Source organism: Protopterus annectens, chromosome 17.part0 (genome assembly GCF_019279795.1).
Source record: "Protopterus annectens isolate FY-2018-M chromosome 17.part0, PAN1.0, whole genome shotgun sequence".
NCBI lineage: Eukaryota > Metazoa > Chordata > Ceratodontiformes > Protopteridae > Protopterus > Protopterus annectens.
Window position 1 is genome coordinate 748,610,288 of NC_056751.1, and position 22,195 is coordinate 748,632,482.

The 22,195-nt window shown below is 39.6% G+C and overlaps 1 protein-coding gene across 1 annotated transcript in view; it reads right to left on the reverse strand.

The window, feature by feature from the left end:
- Positions 1 to 22,195, reverse strand: part of KLHL14 (kelch like family member 14) — a 601,560-nt gene that overhangs the window by 15,514 nt on the left and 563,851 nt on the right. Inside the window, exon 8 of the mRNA XM_044059607.1 lies at positions 14,847 to 15,004. Within this exon, the coding sequence (XP_043915542.1) occupies positions 14,847 to 15,004 (158 nt within the window). The remainder of the gene's footprint in view (positions 1 to 14,846; positions 15,005 to 22,195) is intronic.

Here is a 22,195-nt window from a genome sequence, read left to right on the forward strand (position 1 = left end):
TTCTTAAATTGGTGTATTCCTGTATTCCTCTTTATGCTTTGTCTCACTTTTGAAGCCACCTCACTATAGGGCACAAAGAATAATCCTGCTCTTACCTGAAGTTTTAGTCAGGATGTTCGAATTTACATCCAATATACTGTCTCCATTACAAACACATCCCCTTTAGATCTCACTGTAAAAATACAAATACAATCTACAACTTTTTTAAATTCTCCAAGAGAAGAGACTCTGTAAATAGCCCTAGTGCAGACTGTCTTGCTATTTCTAACTTCCAGAGTGACTCACAGTGCCATTTCTGCTCTACATGTAGTTGTATGTTCTGTTGAATTGGTTTATAGGTTCATAGAAGATTAGTAGGCTAATGGCCCTAGGGCCTTTAAAAGCCTAGCCATTTTATAACAGTGTTCCTTAACTGATCTTGGTTAGAAAAAATCCCAGGATGCAAAAAACTCCCTTACCAGCCTCAGTAAGAAACTGAGATCCCTCATAAAATCCTCCAAAGCTAGTTACGAAAATAAAATTTCCAAAGATTCCAAAGACAACCACAAGGCATTCTATAACTATGTCAAGAATCTAAATGGCAATGCTCAGATCTGCTCTGAGCTAAAACAGAATGGCATTAAATATACTGATCCCAAGGATATTGCCAATAACCTGGCAGACTGATTCAGTGCCAACTTCACCCCCCTCTCACCCCCTAAATGGCCCATCTCAATACCGGAAGATTGCCAAATTCTGGTAATAATGGCCACACAGGTAAAAAACGCACTCTCCAAAGCTAAGAATACAGCATCCATGGGACCAGATGACATCCCAGGCTGTGTACTACATGAACTACAATATGAACTGGCACCTCACCTAAGTGTCATGTTTAATCACAGCCTCACCTCAGGTTTCATGCCCACTGAATGGCACAGAGCTACAGTTATCCCACTCCACAAGGGGGGATCCACCTTGGATCCCGGAAACTATCATCCCATCAGTCTGACAAGCCTTATCTGCAAGGCCATGGAGCGTATTATCATGGAACTTATAAACAAAGACATTGGGAATCTTCAAGCACTGGACCCCACCCAGTTTGGGTTCGTGAAGGGAAGATCTTGTCTCCTGAATCTGATTGACTTCTTCGAATCAGTCTCCAGAGCCATGGACAAGGGTAAGGTGGTCTAAACAGCCTATCTAGACCTCGCCAAGGCCTTTGACACCATCCCCCACTCTGGGATCATAGATAAACTTACTAAGCTGGGCATTAATCCCTACGTCACCCAATGGGTTGCCAACTGGCTTACTGACAGAATCCACACTGTAAAAGTAACCAACTCCAAATCCAGCTCCAGACAAGTGACAAGTGGAGTACCTCAAGGTTCAGTCCTGGGACCACTCTTGTTTGGCATCTACTTCTCTGAAGTACAGGCCAACACTAAGGGACTCTGGCTAACAAAGTTCACAGATGACTGCATACTGGGAGCCATTATTGAATCCCCAAATGATGTGGATACTCTACAAAAGGGCCTTACAGAAACAGATGCTTGGTGCCAGAGCCATGGGCTCAAGCTCAATGCCAAGAAATGTATAGTTATCCCCTTTGGGAAAAAACATGTACCCATGAATTACCACATAGGTGGCAGTACACTAAACACTGAAAGTGTGATAAGAGACTTAGGGACACAGGTGGACAGTGTTCTCACCTTCGATAACCACATCGCCACAACAGTCAGGAAATCCTTTTATGTAGCACACCTCATCACTAAGGGCTTTTCATCCAGAAAAAAGGAGGTCATTGTCCCAATGTACTCATCCCTCATTAGACCCATTATAGAATACAATGCCCCATTTGGTATGTACCTCTCAAGACATCTGCAACAACTGGAAAGGCCGTAGAAATACCTCACTAAAAGAATCACAGGCCTAAAGCTGATGCCCTACGCTGACCGTCTTAAAAAACTCTAGCTATACTCTGTCGCATATCGTCTACTCAGAGGTGATCTCTGCTTAACATACAAGGCCATGTCAAACCCAGAGCTGTTGGACATGCTACACTTAAAGAAATCCCAATCCCTCAGAGCCACACACTCCAGGGATCTAAACCTTGTCATCACAATAAAAAAAACATGCTGGAGGGATAGGTTCCTGACCCAGAGACTCTCCAGACTCTGGAATAGACTGCCCATACATGTCAAGCAGAGTGCCTCTTTGGCCCTCTTCAAAAGGAACCTTGACAATTGGATGGGAGAAAGGAAATTCACCCCGGGGATCATGTCAATCACCCTGCTAGACAGGTGTCCAGGGAAGTAAATAGTGTGGGAAGAAATAGCCAGGGAATTGTTATGGCTAGGCTTGTATATGCCCCAGGGCTGATAGCCTAGTACCAACCTATGAACCTATGAAGATGGTCGTTATTCACAGAGAGAGTCTATTCCCTTAAAGACAGGGCAACACTTTTATATATTTATCCACCCTCTCCAGTCTATAAAACAAATACTTTGTTTTTAATACCACTAGGTTCTTTCTTACACATCTTGTAGCATTGCTTCATAATGTGACACTTAATCTGTGTTAAAATTCTACACACAGCACTAAACGTTTGCTCAGGTCTAAAAAGAAGTGTAGGAAAGGAGTACCATAGTGAGAAAGGGGCTGCTCACTTTACAAAGTGCTGATACTGATTACAACTAGCGGTCTGCTTTCATCTTGCTCTTCCATGGCAGCAGACCAGCTCTGTGAAATTCTGAACAGATATGCACGATCTTGCCTGATCACCTATGGTGACTGAGGGAGTGAAGCACATCTCTGCTCACCTCTTGGTGATGTTCTAAATTTATATTTACCTGATAGTATAAGAACATTTTGCCTTCTTTAACTTACCTCAGTATTTAAAACTGGACTTAAGTTTCCACTATGTGTATTATTATAATACTTAGTGTAACCAGTATAGAGTAGAAATGCTTTCAGAATAACATAAGTGGGTGAAGGATACTCGTATGGTTTTCATCCTACTTCAGCCACTCATAACTTCAAAATGAATGCACTAAGCATTGTGGCTCTCTTCCTCTGCTCTTGCAAATATTACTGTTGCTATTAATACCATTAGTATTACTGCTACTACTAATACTATTACTGTTACTACTAATACTATTACTATTGCTGTTATGCCATTGAATAATTTCTGGAGACACTGAGATGAACTCCTGTCATATGATGACATGCTAGTCCTTACATCAAAAGAAGTATGCAAACTGCACTGATTAATGGAAGCAGTGCCAGAAACAAATGTAATCCTTAGAGGAAGGGCTAGCAATACATTCTCAAAATACCACTGCCTTCACAAGCCAAATGACACAATCCTGCAATACAATTATAAAGTAGTCTCATACAATGCAAAACCCAAGACCTGCCTTAAGGCAGGGAGATGGTGTTTGTTTGTTTGTCTTTCGGCTTTTTCCCGGTAAGGGGTCACCACAGCAGAACTCCGGTCCACTAATGATTGGCAGTAGATTTTTACGAAACGCTGAGGTGCCAGCTCGACGCCCAACCTTCAACGAAGGCATGCCCAGTTATGCACGCATGTCTTTCGAATGCTACCCAACCGCGGGGAGGACAAGCAGACTCCACACAGAAGGCACTCCCAAGCCACGCCGAGAATTGAACGGAAGAAGCAGGGAGATGGTGTACTTTTATGATTTCAAAGAATGCAGACCGTCAAAATTTGCTCTTCTTCTCTAAATAAATCTGATAGTATTGCTTAGCATGATTTTGGTCTACTGTCCTCCCCTTTTACCTGTACAGTAACAAAAAGTCTTTCTGAAGACACCTCACTTTCCCTTGTATGAATAATACAGTAATCTGGGGAGATTTTAATATATAACAAGATCTGTTGTCTACCAAATTTCCAAATGATATGATTAGCGACTAAAACTTCATTCAGTGTGGGACTCACTCAAAATACCTAAATCTTTTAACCCACCAGCAAACTTCCATAGACTTGGTATGCTGTAACTCTCCCAGTCATTCAGCAGACTTGTTGGGAACCACCCCTAGTTTTAGTAATCATAAATATAAAACACTTATACTGTGCAAGTCTTGGAATGGTAACAACAAAATCAGTCATAAAAATGCAACCCATGGCCACGTAGAAGGAAGACAATTGTTTAATGTTTAAAACCAAACTGTCAATCTTTTCTGCCAAAAGCCCCTAGAAAGCAGGAATAACAATATCACCAAAACAAAACATCTCTATTGATAGAACTCGCAGCTAAGACTGGACATGTGTCTTGTCTAAGACTACCACAATGCCTTTCAACAGCTGTTAAATATTTTCCTAACTTCATTCTTTGCTAGGAGAACATTATGATGCAAGAAAGAAAAAAAAGGACTGCAGCCAACAAACTCCTGGTTTTCAAGTTACCTAAAACAGTCTTTCTCAGCATGATCTGTGAAAAAGTTAACAGCTATCAAACCTCATGGAATTAATAATGCACAGCTAGAAATGAATGCAAATTACTCACAACAGCGGTTATTTCCTTATGCAAAGACTAGCTTCTCTGATGGGAAACCCATGATATTTTTGGCAGAACACAAGTAATGTAATGGACAGAAATAAATTCAGCATGATTTAATTTTGATAAATAAGGTGCCATTTATCACTTCTGCCAGTAAGACAGCTGATACGTTTGCAGTTTTCTTTGCCAAACAATTCAAAGCAGATTTCAAGACTAGTTTCAAGACTATGCTCACATTTGTCTTTTTTTGAATATAGTTTTATTACAGCATAATAGAGTTACACTCAGCAGACTGGCTGAGAAAGAATAACTCTCAGACAATAATCACAGTAAAATGCACAATTTATAATACTGAACTAACTCATTTATATTTGGCAAGCCAGACTGATAATTGGTGTTATCTTTCTCCTACAAATGTTTATCCTTTGCTGAGACACTTCTTTAGCAAAGTACTTTTCTCCTCTTCCACTTCTTAGTAATACATTTTTAGCCACTATCATCATTAAGTTTTATTTAGAGTGAGGGAAGCCAAACTTGTGTATCAGCATAATTTCCCCCCATTTCTGCAGATATGTTTGCATAGTCAGCTGCCTCTCCCATTCAAGTCTAAACATATTTACAAGGCTACTTCTCGGTATTAACATAATACTGTAAAGTCTGCCTATTGTGCCTTTGGATGACTCTCTGCCCTGTCTCTCTGATAATAACCACTCTACCCACTTAAGTCTGTCTTACGTAGAAACCTTCACTATCTTGATTTGACACATCCTAACAACTAGCCTTTCATTCTGTATTGTACTATCTTGCAAAGGTGAAAACACTTTTTTAAAGGTTTCAAGTGTTATTACTTCTCCATTCTGAATCAACTGCCCCCAGTATTGCAGACACTTGCATTTCCCTAGGAAACTGGAGCTCAATGTTTCCCAGGGCCCCCCATTTCAATTATCTTTAATGGGTAGAATTTCCTTCATCCAGTCTACCATTTTAGTTCTCTTAAAGCCTTCCCTGACATCTTTAATCAGACAGTTAAACATTTGGGGCAGTTTTGGCCATGGATTCCCACCATCTGCTTCTGCGGATTAATCAGTTCTCCAAACATTTTTACTTGAGCTATTTATGCATATGCCTCTAAGTTGGATAAGACCAGTCCCCTCACCCTGAAGGGATAGTAAGATGATCCCAACTTACCCTAGGTTGCTCACCTGCTCAAACAAAGTTGGTTAACAATACCTTAAGGGATTTCCAGTAGGTCTATGGTACGGAAATGGGGATGGCCTGCAATGCATATAAAATCTGCAGCAAAAAACACCAAGTTATGGCCATAATCCTCTGTGCCATATCAGTAAAGAAATGACTCCAAGTAATGACATATTTTTTTTAATTTTAATGTATGCCTTACTATATGTGGCTGTCACACACTCTTGTATTGTGGCCTCTGGTTGAACCCCAAGTAATCCACTGTTCCCTATTTAGCAAGACAGTCAACATTTGGCTAGTTCTGTCAAGGGGGAATAATGAATATTTACTGCTTTTGTTTTGTCAGTCTTAATTGTGTACCCTGAGACTGACACAAAGTGCTTCAGTTCCTGAATCAATAACTCAAATTGATTATCAGGATCAGTCAAATACACTAGTAAGTCATCTGCAAATAAGGCTGATTTATGCTTTGTGCCATTAATTTTGACACCTCTTATGACTGTTGCAGCCTGTGTGCTAGTGTCTCTAAGTATACGGTAAATAGCAGTGGGGACATAGGGCACCCCTGTCTTGTCCCTTGTTTAATTTCAAAAGGTACTGACAATGATTTATTAAGAAAAAGGCAAACTGCTGCTCCAATACATAGTGATGTGAGTGTATCTGTAACTTCTCTGGAGAAGCCTGCCATACCCAATAATTTTCACAGATACTGCTACCAGTAGTGGACCATGATACAGGTTAGAGTTTTAACAACATTATCATACCTACTTCTTCCAAGCACAAAACCAGTGATCTAAATGTATCAATTTATGTAATATAGCAGTTTTTCTGTGGGCCAAGATTGTTGCAAATAATTTGTAATCTTGGTTCAATATTGATATGGGATGATATGAGTTGGGGAGGGATGGGTCTTCAAAATGAGGGCAACCAATGCTGATTTCCAGTGCGTGGGTGATGGTTCACCTTTCAAAACAGCATTTTTGAATGCCTGGAATAGGTGTATAAAATTTCCTGCCAGCTCACCCATTGATTTCTATAGGAATTCCATCTTTACCTGGGGATTTTCTCACTGATTTAATTTCCAGAGATATTCCTCTATACAGCCTACCCCCTGCCCTGTTTCAATCCTGTCAGAATATAAATCACTATAATATTCTTTAAATGCATCCAGTATGCACTCTGGAGATTCCATGAGATCATCTATCTCTCAACCTCTTGCTGCCTAAGCCTTAAGGCTAAATATTTAGCTACCTGTGAGGTAATTTCATTGCTTTTAAGTTTCAACACCTTTATTGCTTGTTCCAAGTGATATCTGAACAGACTAACTCCTTTCTCTTAATCTGAAAGTCTTGTATTGACTCATCACTCTCCTGTGCCATTACTTCCTGTATTTGCAAGAAGTCATTCTTGCTCATGTTTGTCTTTACAACAAACTTTAATATCTGTCCTGTTACTTTATTAGAATTAAACTGGCAGCCTTTCAGGAAACCAGTTTCTGAAGATCTATGCCTAAAATTCACAAGTGCCTGTGAAACATTTATTAACATTTCTGTAGTTCATATCATAAACACGTCATTACAATCAGGAATTTTCCCTAATCGCTGGAAGATACCTGCGATTATTTTACTACAAAAGCACAGTGCAAATGTGAGACATATAGGCCAATATCTCTTATCACACCTCTTATCAAATTTCTTGAAAACAGCATTTGTAATCAAAGTCTGTCACTTCTCTATAACTTCAGTCTTATAACGGAATGCCAGTACAACTTTTGTAAGGGTCAAAGCTTTATGAAAGCATTGCTGTCCTTAGCAAATAGCATGTACAGGGTCAAGGATGCTGGACAATGAACAGCTTTTTAAGTGCTATTTTACCCTGTCACCAGACAACCATCAGCCCTCTCTCTGCCTTCCCTCCTTTGGGAGCCATCGTACATGCAGAACTCCTGCATCACCACAAGGGTGTTGTGTGCCCGCCACTGGTGTATGTTTATGTGCACTCACACACACAGCTACAAGGGCTACTGTCACTGGCAACTTCAGCTACTTCTATCACAAAAGCCTCTGCTTGCACAAGAGCAACCTGGACAACCGAGAGGATTCTTCCCTGGCTAGAAAAGACAGCATTACCTGATCACTTCCATTCTTCCCTGCATGGCTTTTCCAGTGCCCAAGCTGATAGCTGAACTTGGGCAGTCTGGGCTACAGTCAGGGATTCATCACAATAAGTCACAGAGGGAGTAACACAGTTTGTATTTGTGAAGCCAGAAGTGATACCAGTCTAAAAGTGAATGTTGGTGAAATGTGCTTATGACAGGCTGAATGAAACAAAATGTAGTCTTTTTTTGTATGTATTTTTCCCTCTTCTGTTCTAGCATGATGATTTGCAATGTATATGTCACCTAGTAAATGGTTTTGTTTATCCAGATGTTAAATGACAGAGAGAAGGGATAGTTCTCAGACAGGATGGCACTTTCTTCAAAGATAACAGACAATGACGAAAGAGCATTGTAATGGAACAGTCACTGAAACTCTTTTAAGACCCATCTGGGACTGGGATGCAAATAAAGATGAAATAGATGTGAAGGTGCTGGGGCAAATGCTGACTGTTGTAATGGTTGTAGGGATAGCTGGTTTATGACTACTCTCTGTATTAACAATGAAGCCACAAAAGGGCTTTGGCTATACAGTTGTGACCTCATAAAATGTTGATAGGTAGTAAGTGTGGACTATGACAATGTCCTCTCTGTGACAATTAGCTAGTTATTTTAAGGTACAGTACTTCTTGTAGCAGCTAGATAATAAACTTAGATAGCTTGAGTTAGATTTTTCTGTGTACATTCTATCTTTACTGCACTTTAATTTTTACTGTGTACCAAACCTAGGTATATTTTATTCTGTATTTGTACTACTTTTATTATTTAAGTAAAATATATTTTAATTATCTTTAAGCTACTGTGCTTGTGCTTGGTATCAGCAGAATAGCAAGAGTGGGGTGAATGGGGCATGTGACCTAAGTACATGATGTTAGATGGCAGAATCCTGATGTGACAATACTGTATTCTTCTCATTGTACTGGCATTTCTGAATGACAGTACAGAAAGCAACTTGCAAACATCTTTTTTTTCCGCTCTTCCAATGAAGAGTTGTGGCAGTTTGAAAGTAGGTGTGTGCTTCAGACTACTATAAGCAGTCTATTGGAGCTGCCTTATTTTTTTGCTCTTCCACTGAAGACCTGCAGCAGGGTGGGGGCATATGTCTTGGAGGGTGTGTGTGCTCCAGACTGTTGTAAGCAGTCTAATGGATGTCTTGGAGGGTGTGTGTGCACCAGACTGTTGTAAGCAGTCAAATGGAGTGCTGCCTTTTTTTTTTTTTTTTGTTCTTCTACTTGAGCAAGGGGTGGGGCACTAGTTCAGGGACTGTCCCAAGGTATTAGTTAAGCCTGCTATGCCTCTGGCTGGTATTTTCGCTTTGAAACTGCTTCAGTGAAAGAGATACCAACTGGAAAAATCAGAAAGCTGTGTGGAATTAGAGAATTCAACATCCTTCCCCAGAAATTGTGTGCATGTGTGTATATATGAAAAATAATATTTTGAGTGAAAGACAGTTACTGGATAGTGGTGTGCTGTGATACATTGGTTCACTGAGAAAGTGGTGTGGTTCTGCAACTGAACAGTGGGCAGTCTAATTTGGGTGTGAAGGTTGGAGACCCATATCCAGGACATTAGTGCATATTCCCTTTGTACTCATAGTGCCAAGGTTATATTTTGTGGATTATTCATTTAAACAGACTAGATAACAGCATCACCTTCACATTTGGCATCACTGGTTGCCTCAAGTCCGTCACAGTATTCACTGATCTAGCCCAGGCCTCTTCAGCTCACTGACTCACTCAATACTGCTAATTTAATATCCCCTCACTATTCTGTACTTTTTCACTGAGCCACCAACTTCCTTCACAGTGCAGGTATGTGTCATATGTTATTATGTTTCTATTTGTTCTAAGACTGTGTAGAACAAGGAACAGACCTTGATAGGGTGTTGTATATGTATCAATTTCATTCAAAACATATAAGCTTTATGTATGTTGAGCCTGTGCCCTTTAACAAGTATGCAATGTCAGTTTCTAGTGCCTTTATGTGTGTGCAAACATATATATATATATATATATATATATATATATATATATATATATATATATATATATAAATAAAATACCATCAAAGAAATATTTACAATTAGGTCCTTTGAATCTTGCTGTGCATTGTTGCTCTCAGGTCAACAGTCCGGATGTTTGTATCCTTTTACGGTTCTTCCACCCCCTGCTCACTGAACAACCTCTTGCATCTTGCCTGTCTTCTTTTACTAACTCTTGCAGATGTGGAAGGGAAAAAGGAGCAAAGAGTGAAAAAGCTCCACCTTCATATTCAGAAACATTACATATAACCAAACTATCAGGAGTTGGAAAATCAGAGTTAATAAACAAGCTGATTCACTATGTGGTTTAGCAGGGGGAATAGATATACTACTGGTTTTAGACTGTGTCAAATTTGCATTCATAGATGTATCTGTCTGCCTCTGAGTTTGTAATCCAGAGGTACGAGCCTCATTCTTCAGTCAGGAAAAAACATGCCCCTCTTGAAAGTCCATTGAATCATGTACCACCTTCCTACGCTTGACATCTGTAGTCATGTCTCATAGGCCACCACATCAATGAACAAATCATCTAATCTCTGTTTTCAGGCAGCAGATGTGAAAAATACATTCATCTTATTCCTGATATTAGTGATTTCTTTATGAAGTGAGGCTTCCATAGGTTTAAAAAAAATCAGTAAAAAGCCTCATATAATTAAAACTAAGATCTAAATTCAATGATTGCCACTGCTTCAATAAATCAGGATAGGTGTTACCATAAATGTCAGTTTTACTGTTGTATTAATGTCAATTTTACTGCTATATTGTACTTGTGTCTCCTTGGAGCTTTTCTCCCCAGGCCTCCACTGAAAACGGGCTCATTTTGGCCCAGTGGACAATCCTGGAAAATAAATGTAAAATAAAATAAATAAATAAATAAAGCAGGCATGCAAATAATCATAAGCCTCTAGGAACCACCATAAAATAAAGACATGCTTCTAGATGCAGTCTTTGCCACTGCACATCTTTTAAACTTAAAGATTATTCTCCAAATCTTTAAACAATGTCATGAAATCATTAAAACTCACACAGATGTTATCCAAAGCAGGTGCAACTTCTTCGGTAGATATAAGCAATAACAGCTTCCCTTCCACCTTTAATACACGACCAAAATGATCGGGGAGAATCGCTGTCATAGTACTCCTTGGATTACAATCTAGTTCCAAATCTTCTCCTTCTGCCATGTCCCGTTGGTTCAGAAAACAAAATGAATCAACAAAGAAAAAGCTGCCACAATGGGCAAAAGCTGGTCTAACACATTTCAAAGTATTAAATAAATAATAAACTTATTTCTTTCTAGCTGTGTTTAGCTCATTTTGCTATTTCATTGTGCCTGAATCACAAGCTAGCTCCATAAAGTTTCTAGTGTACAGTAGTGAAACACTGTCAGCACTAGTGTCTCTGAATCACAAGCTAGCTCCATAATGTTTCCAGTGTACAGCAGTGAGGCACTATTAGCACTATAGTGTCTCAGAAGTACAAGCTAGCTCCATAATGTTTCCAGGGTAGAGCACTGAAGTATTATTAGCACTATAGTGTCTCTGAATTACAAGCTAGCTTCATAATGTTTACAGCTTACAGCATTGAAGCACTATTAGCACTATAGTGTCTCTGAATTACAACCTAGCTCCATAATGTTTCCAGGGTACAGCATAGAAGCATTACTAGCACTACAGTGTCTCTGAATTACAAGCTAGCTCCATAATGTTTACAGGGTACAGCAGTGAAGCACAATTAGCACTACAGTGTCTCTGAATTACAAGCTAGCTCCATAATGTTTACAGGCTACAGCAGTGAAGCACTATTAGCACTATACTGGCTTTGAATTACAAACCAGTGCCATAATGTTTCCAGGGTACAGCATTGAGGCACTATTAGCACTATACTGGCTTTGAATTACAAACTAGTGCCATAATGTTTCCAGGGTACAGCAGTGAAGCACTATTAGCACTATACTGGCTTTGAATTACAAACTAGTGCCATATTGTTTCCAGGGTACAGCAGTGAGGCACTATTAGCACTAAAGTGTCTCTGAATTACAAGCTACCTCCATAATGTTTACAACGTATAGCATTGAAGCACTATTAGCATATTAGTGTCTCTGAATTACAAGCTAGCTCCATAATGTTTACAGGGTACAACATAGAAGCATTACTAGCACTACAGTGTCTCTGAATTACAAGATAGCTCCATAATGTTTCCAGGGTACAGCATAGAAGCATTACTAGCACTACAGTGTCTCTGAATTACAAGTTAGCTCCATAATGTTTACAGAGTACAGCAGTGAAGCACTATTAGCACTATGGAACAAAACCTTCTAAATACCCTGTGTGTTTTTTTCCTTCGAGGGACTAACAGAAAAGGTTCTTTATATATACTTATTCACTTTGTTCATATTTATTTTTCTTCTTTTCAATAAACCTTCATTGTGGACTGGTGATCTCTGCAGTATTATTTTAAACCAAAATGTGTGTGTTTCTGTGTGCATATGTGTGTGTGTGTGTGTGTGTGTGTGTGTGTGTGTGTGTGTGTGTGTGTGTGTGTGTGTGTGTGTGTGTGAAATAGAAAAGATGATCTACTATGGAAGTGTCACCTGGTATGTTTTTTGACCTAGATGATAAAGGAACATTTCTCATTTCCAAAATTATATTAAGTCAGACATACATAACATTCACTGATGGGAACAAAGTTTAAACAGAAAATTAATATGTGGTACATAAATAAAAACAGAAGGTCAGATATCCCAAAAGGAGAACATCGCTGGGTGTAGGTAATTCATATTTTACCCACAATAGCTATAGTATGGAGATATTATATGTCCAAGAGTGCACAACTCAAGCAAGTAAACTATAGCACAGTTGGTAAAATAAAAATTATTCATACCCATCCATGATTTAATGCCATCATACTCTTTGTTTTGCTTTCTTTTTTTAACTGTGTTTTTTAAGGTTTAGTGAAGTTAAAACTGCTACAGAGTAAAGTTGGTTTCTGTTACAATGCTTACATTCTATTTATTTATTTACTTATTTTATATCTGTGTATATTTTGTTTGCTTTTCTATATATTTCTATACCCGTGTGTCTCTGTGGGCATCTATAGGTTGCTCAGTTCAAACTGCGTGATTATCATGTCCCACGTCCCAAGAAACAGCAGTTCAAAATGCTAATGATTGTCTTCTGTAAGAAATCTCTGCTGATCACGTGTGTGTCAGCAGTGATTTATATGTTTTGGAAGATTGTTCTGCACAGTTGATACATATTGGGGTGTATGTTGTGTGGGGTTAGCCTCTTCAACATGGAGACTGCAGAAAAAAGGTTACAGTTTGACTTTTCTTCCTTGTGCGTCAGCAATATGTATTTGCCAATGTGATTCCACTGAATCTTTTGAGTTTTGCAATTTCACAGTAGTGGAAATCTGTTTTGTGTGTGCGTGTGTATGCGTGTGTGCGTGTGTGTGTGTGTGTGTGTGTGTGTGTGTGTGTGTGTGTGTGTGTGTGTGTGTGTGTGTGTGTGTGTACTACTTTTGCTGTACTATGTACATATAGAACTCTGTTTTTTCCTATTATTTTAGCATCGCTGGTTTATTTATTTTACATTGGTGGCAGACGCGTGCTTTATTATGGACTTTTATGAAGTATGGCCACATGTATCTCATTCTCACTTGTATGTGAATTTTATTCACTGTATGCAAGAACAAAACTTATGTTTTTATTTTGCAGTTTTAGTAATCACAAGACAACTGCATGAATGTATATGTGGTTCTGTGAATACACATGTATTTTATTTTTATTTGTACATTCACAAATCTCAAATTTTGTAATTACTTTTGTATTCATTACAATATTTAATTTATCAATTATATGTGGTGGTAGTGAATTATTTTATATATATATATATATAAATCTATATATATATATAAGAAATACAATGCACTTACAGAATTGTATCTACGTAAAGGTATGTTCATTTGGCATGGTAAAATGTAATTTGTGCCACTGTTTCTGTGGTGACCCCAAATGACAGGAATTTAAATACTGTACTTGTAATTTTCCATTGTTGAACAGGTTAGTCCCACTAGGCCAGTGGCTTCTTTCCAAAGGAGATCCAAACTGCTATTCATACTGATTAGGGAAAATTGGCCAGAGCACTGGGGGCAGGTCCTTATTCTTTTTGACAAATATTGAGTGATACTTAAATCCACCTGAATCTTCACCAACTCTGAAAGATGGCACTTCATTTTACCATCTCATCTGAAGGACAGTAAATTCCCCATTGATCTACACTGCAATGTCAGTAACGGAAAACTAATCCAAACACCTGGGTAAAAATACAAACCATAGCATTCTGATCTTCCAACATCAATGGCAAATGTTGAGACATGGATGTTAGGGGCATTTTCTAAAAGTATCACCATCCAGATCAGACACATTTAAAATGTTTTCAGCAGGAGGGATATATTTTTTGTAAAATGCATTTTACATTAGGTTTACTCTTAGCAGCTCCAAAAAGCAGCTACTTGTTTTTCTTTCAGCAGCTTTTTACTTCAACTTCTACTGAAAAAAAAAGCTGAAGAAAAAAAAACATTGATATACAGTCTGTGAACAGTGGAACACATGCATAGCAGAGATATTCTGCAGTTAAAAGTATAAGATGGGGTGAAAAGGTTTGTGTCAAGATAATTGCTGTAGTGCGAATTAGAATGTAATCATCCTGTGTGCTACCATTTAAAAATAAGAACAAAGTAGCTTGTGTTCAGATAACATGAAGATTGTGTATTCACAGGCAAGTGTTGAAGCTGAAATGGCTGCTACTGCTGTAAATAGCTAGAGAAGGCAGTACTCTTTTTGGCTTTTGCATATATTCCATTTATGAGGTTACAAGGTGAACTTGCAGAAACTTTACGCACTCCCTTAATCATTAAGATTAAAGACATAACATGAAATGACAATCATGTTTACCATGCTCCAGCTGTATCCACCAACAAGGTAAATGCTGTCATCAAGCACTGCACATCCTGGTCCACTGCGGCCTTCCAAAATGGGTGTCTGAAGGATGTTCCACTGGTCACCTTTTGGATCATAGCATTCCACAAGCATGACATCAAGGTGAGAAAAACCTAAGTGAAATGAATTACATAAAGTTCTTTATACCTTCACTTGGTAGAAACTACGGGGATTTAAAATTAAGAAAAGCTGTCAATCTGAAGACAAGGCACTTGAAGTACTTATACAAATAATTACACAGACAGTACTGTACAAGTCACTGTGTACTTTTATACTGGATGAAATTAAGACTATACTTAACATACATTATGTTCCCTTTGAGACACAGCCACGAGATTCACACAACATTATATAAAGAGGGAGGAGGAGAATGTTTAACTGCCACCAGCCCCCAAGCAAGTTCTAAGTGCAAACATACTGAAGCTATAAACTACAACTGTGAAAACTTGCCTGACAAAGAAAACAGTGCTGGATTCACATGGTGCATTCAGGCAGAGTACAGGTACATCCTGCTGGTCTATGGTTAAAACCTAAAATATGTTACCAAAATATGTACTTCAGAAAAATGTGTGTGTGTTTGGTGGGGTGAACTGGGTTTGCATAATTTTATGCCTCAGTTGTATGTAAACTATGATAAATGCTATTTTAAGAGATTTGCAGCATAACAGAGTTTTGCCTAGCATGGCAGTGTGCAGTAAATGTCTGAGAAAACATTGTCTAGTAGTGCAAAAAAGCAAATAAAATTAAATAGATGCATTTAATTCTACTGTAATTTACACATCCAAAGATATATCTGCTGTTGTATCACCACAACCACAGTAAATAAGAAGTTTCATTGATGGGTTCGGAGCCGATCCATCAGCTTCGACATGGCCGTTAGCAAAAATCAAGGTTTACCAGTAGCTCGAGACAAGCCCCTTATCCCATGATGCACTGCTGGAACTTCCTCAGATCTTGTTTGCTGCATGTACCATATCCCTGTGAAAGAACTACTCTGCCAAGAGAGAGAAGGATTGAATAACCAGGATGAGATCAGCCAATAGGTCAACTATCAGCCAGGTGGGGGATGGAGGAAGGGACGTAAGAATGAAGGCGAGATGGAACAACTCACATGGAATGGAATGTTATGCTGAGTACATAACTTCTTAATGTGAAGTTGTTCAATCTCGCCGTTCATTCTTCACTGATGGGTAGTGCCCCTATTACCCTGGATCTTGGGTGGCTCATGGGAGTACATTCTTCAGGACCGTAGACCCAAAGGAAGCCCCTGGAGGCCTTATCAGCTTTGTAATGAGTGATAAAGGTATGAGGTTTAGACCAAGTGGCTGCAGCACAAATGTTATCAAGGGGTAATTTGGCTTGAAATGCAGAAGATGTAGAAACTGCTCTGGTAGAATGAGCTTCAATCTTGTGCAATAAGGGCATATTAGCAGCTGAATAAACAAAAGTGATACAATCAGATAGCCATTTCGAAAGCTTTGTTTTAACCACTAGTCTACCTTTTCTGGGTTCAGAGAAAAACACAAAGAGCTGGTCTGATTTTCTAACATCCTTTGTTCTGTCCAAATAATATCTGAGCTGTCTGTGAACGTCAAGTTTGTGCAGCATGTACTCTAATTTGTTGGAATGGTTAGGGAAGGAGACTGGCAACTCAATGACTTGGTTGATATTGGATTCAGAACAAACTTTGGGCAAAAAGGAGGGGTTTGTCCTAAGAGATACTCTATCAGCATGAAAAATCAAATAAGGAGGGCTGATAGATAAAGCTTGAAGTCCTGACACTCTGTGGGCAGAAGTAATAGCCACAGAAATATGGTTTTCCATGATAAAAATTTGAGATCACAAGATGATGCTGGTTCAAATGGGGGAAGAATCATGCGAGACAGCATAAAGTTTAAATTCCAAGGAGAATAAGGAGTTTTCACTGGAGGCCTCATGTGGAAGGTCCCTTTGAGAAAGGCCTTGGACAACTTGTGGGACATTATGTTTAGTCTGTCTACTCCGAGATGAAAGTTAGATATAGGAGCCAACTGGACCCAAACTGTAGCAGCTACAGCTTCTTCATTAAAAAATCATAGTCAAGAATTCTAAAATGGATGGCAAGAGGGCTTGGTAAGGATCAATGTTCTGCTTAGAAGCCCATATGGAAAATCTCTTCCACTTACTAGGATATAGTCTCCTGGTGGACGGTTTATGAGACGACAAGAGGATCTGTCTTGTCTCATCAGACAGATCATGAAGCCTGGCTATGATGGGAACTGGAGCAGCCAAGCTGTGAGCTTCAGTGACTGCAGTGAGGGATGGAGGTCCCCCGACGGATGTGTCAGAAGGTCTGGAACTGGGTCCAGAATCCATGGATACTCCAATAGATGATGATGAAGGAATGGGAACCAAAGCTGCCGAGGCCAATGTGGGGCTATAAGGATGATAGCCCTTCCCAGCAATATTGCTTTCTGCAGATGTCTGGGTATAAGAAGGAGTGGAGGGAATGCATATGCCATCAAACCTAATACTTTTAAGACTTCTACGGCTGGTGCTCTGTCCTTTGACACTAGTGATTTGACATGCTGGCGAGGGAGAAAAAAGTATGGCCAGGCCATGCAGAGATCATTTGCGTTTCCAGCTGGGAACCAATCATTATCAGTTTTGAACCCTGCCCTTTGGTCTCACTACAGCCCCCAGAGTGTTCACCAAATGCATGGCAGAGGTCACGGCTCATCTGAGGCGTCTAGGATTTCAGGTGTTTCCGTATCTAGACGATTGGCTCCTTACCTCCACCACCAGGCATCAACTTATTCAAGCAAGAGAGTACACTCTTGACAGTCTGCCATCGCTTTGGCATTACAATTAACTCAGAAAAATCTGCCTTGTCGCCATTGTAGCATATTGTCTTTATAGGGGCAGAGTTGGACACTTCAACCACCACTCTACGACTACTAACCGAGAGGGATGTTCTTCGTGTTTCACTATTGCAGTCATTACATTTGGGTAATCTGCTAGCAGGTTTCCCTCAGTCGGCCTGAATATCAAAGTCTTGGGTCCTGCGTCGGTTGCTGTCTCCTCTTCCATGGTGTCAGGTCATCAGGGGTGATGATGATTAGTTTAGGTGGATTATATCCTATGTAGGAGGGCCAGTCTGAAGGAGATTGGAGACTGTAAAGTGGTGACAGGGGAAAGTGTAGTTAAGCAGCATAGAATGGTGGTCTGTAGGATGACGTTGGTGATCAAGAAGAGGAGGAGGAGTGTGAAAGCAGTGCCAAGGATTAAATGGTGGAAGTTAAAAAAGGGTGTTTGTGAAATGGAGTTTAGGGAAGAGTTAAGACAGGCACTGGGAGGCAGTGGAGAGTTACCGAATAGCTGGATAACTACAGCAGAACTAGTAAGGGAGACTGCTAGAAAGGTGCTTGGTGTGACATCTGGACAGAGGAAGGAGGACACGGAGACCTGGTGGTGGAATCAGGCAGTACAGGAGAGTATACAGAGGAAGAGGCTGGCGAAGAAGAAGTGGGACTGTCAAAGAGATGAAGAAAGTAGACATGAGTATAAGGAGATGAGGCGCATGGCAAAGAGAGAGGTGGCGAAAGCTAAGGATAAGGCGTATGGAGAGTTGTATGAGAGATTGGACACTAAAGAGGGGGAAAAGGACTAGACAGAGGGACAGAGCTGGGAAAGATGTGCAGCAAGTAAGGGTGATAAAGGATAGTGAGGGAAAGGTACTCACAAGAGAGGAGAGTGTGTTGAGTAAATGGGAAGAGTATTGTGAGAGGCTGATGAATGAAGAGAATGAGAGAGAGAGAGAAGGTTGGATGATGCGGGGATAGTGAATCAGGAAGTGAAACAGATTAGCAAGGAGGAAATAAGGACAGCTATGAAAAGGATGAAGAATGGAAAGGCTGTTGGCCCAGATGACATACCAATGGAAGCATGGAGGTGCTTAGGAGAAATGGCAGTGGAATTTTTAACTAGATTGTTTAATGAAATTTTGGAAAGTCAGAGGATGCCTGAGGAGTGGAGAAAAAGTGTTTTGGTACCTATCTTTAAGAATAAGGGTGATGTGCAGAGCTGCAGTAACTACAGAGGGATAAAACTGATCAGTCACAGCTTGAAGTTATGGGAAAGAGTAGTAGAAGCTAGGTTAAGAAGGGAAGTGATGATTAGTGATCAGCAGTATGGTTTCATGCCAGGAAAGAGCACTACAGATGCAATGTTTGCTCTGAGAGTGTTATTGGAGAAATACAGAGAAGGTCAGAAGTAGTTGCATTGTGTCTTTGTAGACTTGGAGAAAGCATATGACAGGGTGCCTAGAGAAGAGTTGTGGTATTGTATGAGGAAGTCGGGAGTGGCAGAGAAGTATGTAAGAGTGGTACAGGATATGTACGAGCGTAGTGTGACAGTGGTGAGGATGCAGTGGCAGTGACAGATCCGTTTAAGGTGGAGGTGGGATTACATCAAGGATCAGCTCTGAGTCCTTTCTTATTTGCAGTGGTGATGGACAGGTTGACAGATGAGATCAGACAGAAGGCCCCATGGACTATGATGTTTGCAGATGACATTGTGATCTGTAGTGAGAGTAGGAACCAGGTTGAGGAGACTCTGGAGAGGTGGAGATATGCTCTAGAGAGCAGAGGAATGAAGGTCAGCAGGGCTAAGACAGAATATATGTGTGTAAATGAGAGGGAGGGTAGAGGAATGGTGAGGATGCAGAGAGTAGAGTTGGTAAAGGTGGACAAGTTTAAGTACTTGGGATCAACAGTTCAGAGTAATGGTGAATGTGGAAGAGAGGTGAAGAAGAGAGTACAGGCAAGGTGGAATGGGTGGAGAAGAGTGTCAGGAGTGATTTGTGACAGACGGGTACCAGTAAGAGTGAAAGGGAAGGTCTACAAGAGGGTAGTGAGACCAGCTATGTTATATGGGTTGGAGACAGTGGCATTGACAAAAAGGCAGGAGTCAGAGCTGGATGTGGCAGAGTTAAAGATGTTAAGATTTGCACTCAGTGTGACTAGGATGGACAGGATTAGGAATCAGTATATTAGAGGGTCAGCTCATGTTGGACAGTTTGGAGACAAATCAAGAGACAAGATTGTGTTGGTTTGGACATGTGCTGAGGAGGGATGATGGGTATATTGGGGAAAAGATGCTAAGGATGGAGCTGCCAGGTAAGAGGAAAAGAGGAAGGCCTAAGATAAGGTTTATGGACGTGGTGAGAGAGAACATGCAGGCGGTTGGTGTGACAGAGCAAGATGCAGAAGATAGGAAGAAATGGAAAGAGATGATCCGCTGTGGCGACCCCTTACGGGAAAAGCCAAAATATGATGATGATGACACACCTTTGTTTCAGCAATACATACTGCCAACTGTGCAGTATCTCTCTTGATTTTCCTTTGAAATGTCACTCACTTTTACAAGAGAGCCTCCATGATGATTCTCAACTGTATCAATTTGCTTAGGATATCGAGATTAAGGACTTTGTTTTTCCTTCACCATCATGATTTCCCTTTCCGCCAACACCCCATGATTGTGTATTGGCTTTCTTTCTTTCTTTTTAGTTGTCTTCCTAGCTCGAGTAAGGTAAAACACCTTGCACTTTCAACCAAACTGCATTTTTAATTTTTGTTCACTGTTTAAACTTAACTCATTGAAAAAGCAAGAGGAATACCTTAACTCTTACAGCACCATCACTGGAAATCCACTGGGCTATTTTTTCTAATACCATGGACTCCTTTACCCAACAATTCATATGTGCATCTAAATAACATTTATAAAGGACAGAGAGGGTTAGTCCCAAATGATACACACAAATAATCCATTTTTAATATTCAAGTAAAGAGGGAGCATTTGAATTTTTTTATTCATCAGTTAACAGCCAATAAATTTGTTCAAAGGATTTTGCATTTTGTGGAAGACAATGGTGACTAATCGCTTTGATTTTTGTTGTAAGTAACTACCGCAGATGCTGCTGTGATCTAAGTATGTGTTCAACTGTGTGGCTATTGAATGGGCTCAGGGTGAATTTTTAAGCGTTATTCAAATGTATTAATGACAGAAGTTCATTATATACAACTACAAAGGGAATATATTATCAGTTAGAACAACAGATTACCAGACTACAGTAGAACAATCTCAAAACATACATTTCTTTCCTGTGTCTGTGTCTGAAATGATACTCACAGAGCTGAACCTGTTAATGCACAAACATATTAGCACTCATGAGGCTCTTACTTGCTTCTGGGTACAATAAACCAAGGGATTAAAAGGAGAAAGAGAGGCTACTTTTATGTGTTCAGGGGCATAGTGGTGTAACATTTCTCCTGAGTGACAGATTTGCTCTGAAAAACTAATCTATATTCCTGTGCCTGCATGTATACCTTAAAGTCAAACTGCCACTTATTACCACTACTGTAGCCTTCTCCAACCACTGCTAAAGTATTTTGAGTTGGCCTATATCTGATCAAGCTGTGCATTTTGCAATTGTCTTTTGATCATTTCTCTTTAATTAAAGTATGTTGGAAAGTGATACACTGCTATTACTGTCAGCAGTCTCGCTGTTTGGGTCAGACTGCTGAGATGTGTTGTTCAGAATTTTCACTCTTCGTCAGTGCTTCCCAATCATAGAGTTAGTATATTTATGTAAGATAGTGTGGGGCAGAATAAGTACCACCATAAGGGGGAGTAGAGGGCTTGCCACCTGCAGAAGCACTTTTTTTTTCAATTTTTTTTCAATTAATGCTTCATTCGATTAGTGAAATTGATGAAACATCACTCATTAAGCATACATTATCTTTAACACAGGAAATGCTTTATTTTGAAGGTTGTCATTTGTGTTAATAATTCTGCATGTGCCAAAAGCATAAAAGACCTGCATAAATACAGTTGGTGACTATAAAAGAATTAAGCAATAACTGGTGACATGGGTGGTATATTGAAGATTTACCCACCGTTGGTGTGGTTTAATAAATTAATTAATTTATTTGAAGTTTGTTTGCCAGGATGGTCCATTGGGCCGAATGAGCCCATTTTCAATGGAGTCCTGGGGAGAAAAGCTCCATAGATACAATATAAAGTATAAAAGTATGAAATAAAATAAAATAACAGTCTGTTAAAGTACCAGAAGAGTACATATAAGCACAAGTAAATGTTATTACAACTGGAATACAAAGAAGAGCCATATGCAACAATTCATATCAGTTTACAATTTTTAGTCTCTATATTCACTAGAAAAGATGTTAAATTAAAGACAATAATTAGTAGGTATGTACAGAAGATATTAAACATAAGTGGTTGTTTACAATGTGTATGTTCCCATA